Source organism: Octopus bimaculoides, chromosome 18, assembly GCF_001194135.2.
Source record: "Octopus bimaculoides isolate UCB-OBI-ISO-001 chromosome 18, ASM119413v2, whole genome shotgun sequence".
NCBI classification, from domain to species: Eukaryota; Metazoa; Mollusca; class Cephalopoda; order Octopoda; family Octopodidae; genus Octopus; species Octopus bimaculoides.
In genome coordinates, this window is record NC_068998.1 from 9,168,124 (window position 1) to 9,176,266 (window position 8,143).

The 8,143-nt window shown below is 38.0% G+C and overlaps 1 protein-coding gene across 1 annotated transcript in view; it reads left to right on the forward strand.

Annotated features, from left to right (window-relative positions):
- LOC106870512 (mannosyl-oligosaccharide 1,2-alpha-mannosidase IA) overlaps positions 1-8,143 on the forward strand; it is an 88,854-nt gene that overhangs the window by 28,262 nt on the left and 52,449 nt on the right. Inside the window, exons 2-3 of the mRNA XM_052974527.1 lie at positions 308-476; positions 5,751-5,831. Coding sequence (XP_052830487.1) covers positions 308-476; positions 5,751-5,831 — 250 coding nt within the window. The remainder of the gene's footprint in view (positions 1-307; positions 477-5,750; positions 5,832-8,143) is intronic.

Consider the following 8,143-nt stretch of genomic DNA (forward strand, 5'->3'; position numbering starts at 1 on the left):
AATATATTTGCTTAAGAATGATAAATATATATCCATGTTTCTCCACACAAATACTTTACTCACGGCCTCCCTCTGAAATTCCGAAATTTCTCTCCTTCCCATTTTCCCACCTTGCTGCCAACTCCGCTATCACAACCCCCTCTACATCAAAGTATTCGACACATTCACAATTTTACCATTAATTCACTTCTGTCAACCAACATATCTGCTGCTGTCTCTTGAAAGTCTGGAAACAAACAAGTTGAAAAAAAAAAAAAAAAAACCCAGAAACATTTTGTTTCTTTTCTTTTTATTTTATTTTCGGTAGTGCCAAGTCTCTTTTGTCAATTCTTTCTTGTAGCAAAAAGACACCTTTCAGTTGTAAGGAGACAGTAAATATTCCAGTACTTTTAGAAGAGCAAATGACATTCTCATTTCATTTCGGTGCCACTTCAAATGATGGCTCACACCTTCGTCGGCAACTGACGGCATTTCAAGTAAAGTTGTGGAACAGGGTGGCAATTGAGCCACGTCATACCTGCAAATTCAATTTCTGCTTCTTATTCATCTTATCTTTACGTTCATCATTATGTGTTGCACTTCTTTCGTTGGTCTGTAACGTTTTGTGCAAGCTGATATTATATCTGTACATGTGTGTGTATGTGCATGTGTTTATATTCATATGCACATATATATTTATGGGTGTGTATGCATTTATTTATCTATATCTATATGCACATAAGTATGTTTATGTAGATGTGTATATGTGTGTGTGTGTGTGTGTGTGTGCATATATGGAGAGATAGATGTATATGTTGGTGTATGCAGGTGTAAATATATGTTTGTGTGTGAGTATGTATGTGCCATCAAGTGTATTGCTAGTGTATGTGTGATTCTGTATTCTTGAATAAAATTAGAATTTGTGAGTGAATTATATTCTGCAGCATAGCGTTTTTAATAGTGTGTGTGTATACCCATGCACATTAAGTCAGTTAAGATATATATATAGGCACAGGAGTGGCTGTGTGGTAAGTAGCTTGCTTACCAACCACATGGTTCTAGGTTCAGTCCTACTGTGTGGCACCTTGGGCAAGTGTCTTCTACTATAGCCTCGGGCCGACCATAATCGTTTACTCCTTTGTCACTCTAATTTCTCATATATATATATATATATATATTTGCATGAAACTATTGGGTTGGTGTTAAAATATTCATTTGCTTATATACACTCTGGGCCTTATATATATATATGTATATATACACTGGTAACATCCCTCTCTCTCTCTCAGACATATGCACGTGCTTGTGCATGCACGCACGCGCACACACTCCTCCACTATTAATCATTAAATTAATTGCAGCCAGTGACATTTATCAACTACAACAGAAGTTCATTAATTTATTAAATAAAAACGGAATTAACAAAAAACAGAAAGAGAGGGTTTGTTTGGGTTTTTTTTTTTTTATGTGTATTTCCTAACTTTTCTTTCTAATTCTTATTTCTTTGTGCCATATTTATGCCTACCCCAGGAGAATTGAAACCAAAATGTCCTCTTCCCAGGCCCATCCTTCCTACATTTAATTCCCAGTACTCCAGTATCTGGCAATGGTTGAGTTGCAACCGACATTTATTGAAGCTACCTGGTGTTACTGGCATTGCCCCTGTGTGGTTGTTGAGTCTGCTAGAAATAACAGTCAAATCTCTCTCATTTCACACTCTTTTACTTGAGCCCTTTGTTCCCAATAGATTATAAACTACTGGTAACTTTTCTACTCTGCTCTCAACTCTGGCTTATCTCTCTTTGTTTCTCTCCAGTTGGATCCCTTCTTTTTTTAGCCCTGCCTCGGTATCCAGCCTCCAGCTACTTCTAGGGTGGCCTCTCTTCCACCTACCTTCTCAGTTCCAAGCCAGGACCTGACCTGTAATACAGGATCTTGGTTCCTTTCAGGTTTTGCTGTACTGCCTGGTGTCTTACTGTACTCAATAAGACCCATACACCACGGTAGGAGCGATAAAGCTGCCCCATCCCCCTGGTGAAGATGATTGACTTGAAAGAGTTTTGTGCCAGTGCCTCATGAAAGCCTTCATGCAGTGCCACATGAAAGCATCCAGCTGTAGAAACCATGACTAAGCAGACTGGAGCCTTGTGCAGCTCTGCAGCTTGCCAGCCACACTCAAACTGTCCAACCCATGCCAGCATGGACAACAAACATTAAATGACAATGTTTCGTGTCTCCTCTGAGGGAAGGCCTTTTTGTCTCAGCTCGTATTGGTTTTGAATCATCATCATTGCTCTTATAACTTAGCTACAAACCCATTTTTACCTCTATGAAGAGCTGATCCCTATTAGTCTAGCCCCTGTTCTTTAACCTGACCTGTCCAGCATAAGAGACACTAGCTTCCACTCCACCGGCACAGCTTTCAAGGTCTTTGAGGCACACAAAGCCATTACACTGTAACAAAAGACTGGACCTTGTAGTGGCATTTCACACTGTCATTTTAGAAAAGGGGGCATGTTGGATAATGTGGTTCTGGGTTCCTTGTTTATTGCCCACTATTCATTTTAAGATGAGATGGTCACAGTTAGAATGCTTTTGATCATAGGTTTAGTCAAGCAGGCCTGGCCTGGAGATAAAGACCCAGTAAAACTACCTGGAATGAACAACTCACCTCCAGATCAACAGTTCCCAGCCATCTTTTACCTGTGGACCCCTTTGATTGATTCCTATTTTACTCAGGTGGACCCTCGTAGCCGTTCAATAGTTAGATGGTCTTGTTGTATTTTTAGAACTAAATATTATCAGGAATTGTATAAAAATAATTATTGAAATATTTGGTGTATTATAAAATTATAAGCCATTTATTGCACATAAATTCTAACAAAAAAACTTTATTTGGACCCTCACCCCAGGGGTCAGATGGCCCCTGCTAGAGAGTCACTGTTCTAGATGGTCAGGAGGGTTGCTAGAAATAACAGCCAAATTTCTCTCATTTCATATGTCACCAACTTAGACGATGATATGTTGGATAATGTCATCAGGCAGAAGTGGTGATGGTGGTAGTGATGATGATGATGATAATTAATTATCATGATAATGATAATTTATATTTCGATGTTTAATGTATTCATATTTTCATTTCATATCCATTTGTTATTAATTTTCCGCTTTCCGGATAAAAATTTAAAAAAAGAAAGAAATCTGATGTTCAAGAGAAATATTTTTAATGTGTCAATTTTATTTTATTTTTTTATATTTCAAATTTCCCTCCCCCATACACACACACAAGCACACACTTTCTTCTTCGTCGTTGTCGTCGTCGTCATGGCCATTGATTCATTTCACAGACCGTTGACCACGCATTAACTAAGCTTTCAGAATAGCCCTCTGTTTTCATAAGAGAAATGCTTATTAATACCTTTCTCTAGGAAAAAAAAAAAAGACTACATGTCATGCTATCATTTCATGTTACCTATTAACAAGCCACCAAGGGAGCCACTAGGTGGTTACTCAATATGCTATAAATAGCAGCCAAACCTCCCTCATATCACACCCTGCCACCTTAGAAGCAGAAAGAACACTGGATAATGCAGTCGTAGGCCACCTCTTAAAGTAAGATGCTCTCTATTTGAAATGTATTTGATCATAGGATTGCTGAATCGGTGCCTAGCTGGAGCAAAACAGCGATAGCAACACCATTAACTTCACCTGTTATTCATCTAAGAGATTGGAGTCCTAGAAAGAAATTAAGATATTGCCATTATGAAATCTCTAAATGGCTAAGTAAATTATATATATCACATTAGGAAATATATGATTTTCCGCTAGAAATATCAGCTTACCCTCAAGAGATGAAGGTGGGGGGGGGGGGGCTTTTATAACACAGTGAGCTGGTAGAATCATTAGCACGCCAGGCAAAATGCTTAGTGAAATTTCATCTGTCTTTAAATTCTGAGTTCAAATCCTACTGTCGTTGACTTTGCCTTTCATTTTTTGGGGGCAAGTGTCTTCTACTATAGCCATGGGCCAACCAAAGCCTTGTGAATGGATTTGGTAGACGGAAACTGAAAGAAGCTCATTGTATATATATATATATATATATATATGTATGTATATGTTTGTGTGTCTGTGATTGTCCACCCAACATCGCTTGACAACCGATGCTGATGTGTTTACATACCTGTCACTTAGCAGTTCGGCAACAGCGACCAATAGAATAAGTACTAGGGTTGAATAGTTCAACTAAAACCCTTCAAGGCAGTGCTCCAGCATGGCCACAGTCAAATGACTGAAACAAGTGAAAAAATAAAAGAATGGGTGTATACAACAGGCTCTTTTTCACTCACAATGTTTTGGTCAACCTGGCAACCGGAGGGCTTTGGTAGACAATACTTGCCCATGGTGCCATGCAGTGGGACTGAACTGGACACTGTATGGTTAGGATGCATACTTCTTAACTACTGAGCCACTGTTTGTGCCTTATATATTCAGTCACTGTAATTTTTTTTTATAATTTCACAGGCAATGGAATATAAATTCTATATTACAAAATGGTAATAGTTATTAAATTAAAATTGTATTAAATTAGATAAATTTCTCATTTGTATAATTGCAATAAATGTATCTTATCAATAACATTAATGCTGTTTAACCATCAATTAAGCACAAATGTAACTTTCCAGTTAATACAATTTGTATAGAAAGTATGTTCTCGGAGTTTCCTGTCATGAGGGAATATATACATATTAGTTTGTATACAGGAAGCAGAGATAAATCCAATGTACAGGAAACACAAGAGATAAATCCAGTAAAATTAGGGTTACCTTCCATTGGAGAAAGGACAAACAGAGAGAGAGAGTGTGTGTGTGTGTTAGAGATTAGCAAATTATAGTGACCTTTAGCATTTAAACTGGCCATGTCAGACCTCTCACACCTACTCTACAATGCCATTCTAAAAATTAGAAAAACATGGCACCTGTGCCCAGCGTTGCCTTCCTGGCACATGTAAAGACATTCGAGCGAGATTGTTGCCAGTGCCGCTGGACTGGCTCCTGTGCAGGTGGCACGTAAAATACACCATTTTGAGTGTGGCCGTTGCCAGCACCGCCTGACTGGCCTTCGTGCCGGTGGCACGTAAAAGCACCCACTACACTCTCGGAGTGGTTGGCATTAGGAATGGCATCCAGCTGTAGAAACTCTGCCAAATCAGATTGGAGCCTGGTGTAGCCATCTTGTTTCACCAGTTCTCAGTCAAATCGTCCAACCCATGCTAGCATGGAAAGCGGACATTAAACGATGATAATGCATGATTAATTCAAAACGATGTGAATAAATGGTTTGGCAGTACCTCGGACAAAGAAATCTGAATTCTCCAGGGTTAATATGTGAAAACATTCATTTCTACTAAGTTACTAATGACATTCATGGGCTGGAGCATCGGTCATTGTGTTAAATTTATAATTAACTCGGCTCCGAGTTCAAATCCACCCTGGAACTACATACACATTCAGGATTAAGATATACGGTTGATGACACTTGGGGGTTTGACCACGACATAATCTTTAGATCTTGCTTGAGATTATGATAAGAAAAAAAAAAATGCTTAATTTCTAGATATGAGGCTCCATACTTTGAGAAATTTTATTGTTATTAGTTTGTTTTTTTTTTTCTCTTTTTGATCTTTCTTCACATTTATAGAATTATTGAATATTCTTCTTCCTTTCATGTGTTATTGTTCTAAATTTTTTTTCTTCGAATTTCTTTACTTCTAGTCTGCTGATCTGTCTGTATTTGAAACCAATATCCGCTTCCTTGGCGGCTTCCTCTCGGCCTATGCTCTAACTGGCGATAAGGTAAGCGTTTTCTCTTATCTCTGTTACTGATACTAATGTCGCTATTATCCTACATTTCTATTGATTTTTCTCTTTTTCTTCTTTCGAAGAAAATAATGGACGAACTGGTTTTATATTATATGCAGAAAGAATGGTTTGGCTGTTGAAGTTCTGTACGTTTAACTCAGTAAATTCTACTTGGCACTTGCAGCAGGCAACCAACTTCTTTTTTTTCACAGATTAGCATTCAGACCATGTTACTGACCTATAGATTGAGAAAACCTGTCACTCACTCACTGACAACCTGGTTAATTCTCCTACAAATGGTAGGTTGACAACCAATCATATTGACTGATAGATAAACCCTGTCACTAACAGATAAAAATTGCTGGGGTATAGGCCTTTCCACTGAGAGACAAACCTCTTGCTGGAATTAAAACCCTTTCACTGACAGACAAACCCTTCTGCTAGAATAAAGACTCTCCCACTGACAAGCAAATCCTTCTGCTAGAATAAACCCCTCCCACTGACAGACAATACTTTCTTATTTCTTTATTGCCTACAAGGGGCTACACATAGAGGGGACTAACAAGGACAGACAAAGGGATTAAGTCGATTACATCGACCCCAGTGTGTATCTGGTACTTAATTTATCGACCCTGAAAGGATGAAAGGCAAAGTCGACCTCGGCGGAATTTGAACTCAGAACGTAACGGCAGACGAAATACCTCTAAGCATTTCGCCCGACATGCTAACGTTTCTGCCAGCTCGCTGACAGACAATACTTTCTGCCAGAATAAAGACCCACTGATAGACAAAACCTTCTGCTGGAATAAAAGTCCTCTCACTGATAGACAAACCCTTCTGCCAGAATAAAGACACTCCCACTGACAAACCTTGTTTGATATAAGTTGGCTCCAGTGTTCAACTGGTACTTAATTTATTGACCCTGAAAGGCTGACAGGCAAAGTCAACCACGGTGGACTTACAGCTCAGAATGTAAAGTCGAACGAAATACCGCTAAGCATTTTGCTTGGCGTGCTAATGGCTCTACCAGCTTTCTGTCTTAATAATATATATTTATGAAATGATAATATTGTCCTGCATATCTTTCATTGACGTCTGGATATTGTAACAGTGAAATTTGAAAGGGAAATAAAAACAAAGAGAAAAGATGCCAGAATAACTTGAATATTTATAGGAAAAATAAGTTACAAAATAATGAATTGGAATATCATTTTTAATTTGTTATCTTCACTCTGTGAACTTTTCTGAAATTGCTTTAAAATTAAAATTGCCATTATAATGTTCGAGTGCATATGTGTATACATATATACAGACACACATATGAATTAAAGGAAGATGAAAACAAAAAAACCAAGGCACGACAAGCTTATCAGATCATTGAAAATATTTTAATTAATGTAATTAATGTTCCTTACTCTGATTCACCTTTACATTGATTATATTAATGAAAATATTTTAAATGATCTGATAAGCTTGTCCTGCCTTCATTTCGTTTTCCTTCTCCTTTGATTTATACCCTCTGACTCCGAAGTCTGCTACTGATCACCAGCTCCAAGTTGTGAACTTGGATCCTAACAGATTCCCAATTACAGCACTAACGAGTGTACTTATTAGTTTTGGATCATCAGTGACCTAAACCTGTCCTTTTCTGTTATATATATATATATGTGAACAAAACATTGGATTGACTCCTGTGCAGGTGGCACATAAAAAACACCATTTGAGCGTGGCCGTTTGCCAGTACCGCCGGACTGGCCCTCGTGCCAGTGGCACGTAAAAAGCACCCACTACACTCTCGGAGTAGTTGGCGTTAGGAAGGGCATTCAGCTGTAGAAACTCTGCCAGATCAGATTAGAGTCTGGTGTAGCCGTCCGGTTCGTCAGTCTCCAGTCAAATCCATGCTAGCATGGAAAGTGGATGTTAAATGATGATGATTAATAATAATATTAATATGACAACAAAAGAATGAATGAGACCTCAATATTATGTAAACAGAGGAATTTATCTATAAGTATATAATATAGAGCAATCAGTTAGTTGCCATAATAATACTTGGAGTTTCAAATGCCGGGGCCAAAAGACATCTTCTTTTGGTCCCAGCATCTGAAACTCTGAAGGCGGACATTAATCGATGATGATATGTATGTATGTATATATTACATACATGTATAGTGTGTTAGAAGTGGTGTGTAGATATTGAATATTGAGAAAAGAGGTCGGCAGAATTTTGAGAAAAGAATTTTTTTACTTTGTCAGCGCTTTTGTTCATCATCTTCGATTGTCAAATAAAATTTATTTGACAAGCT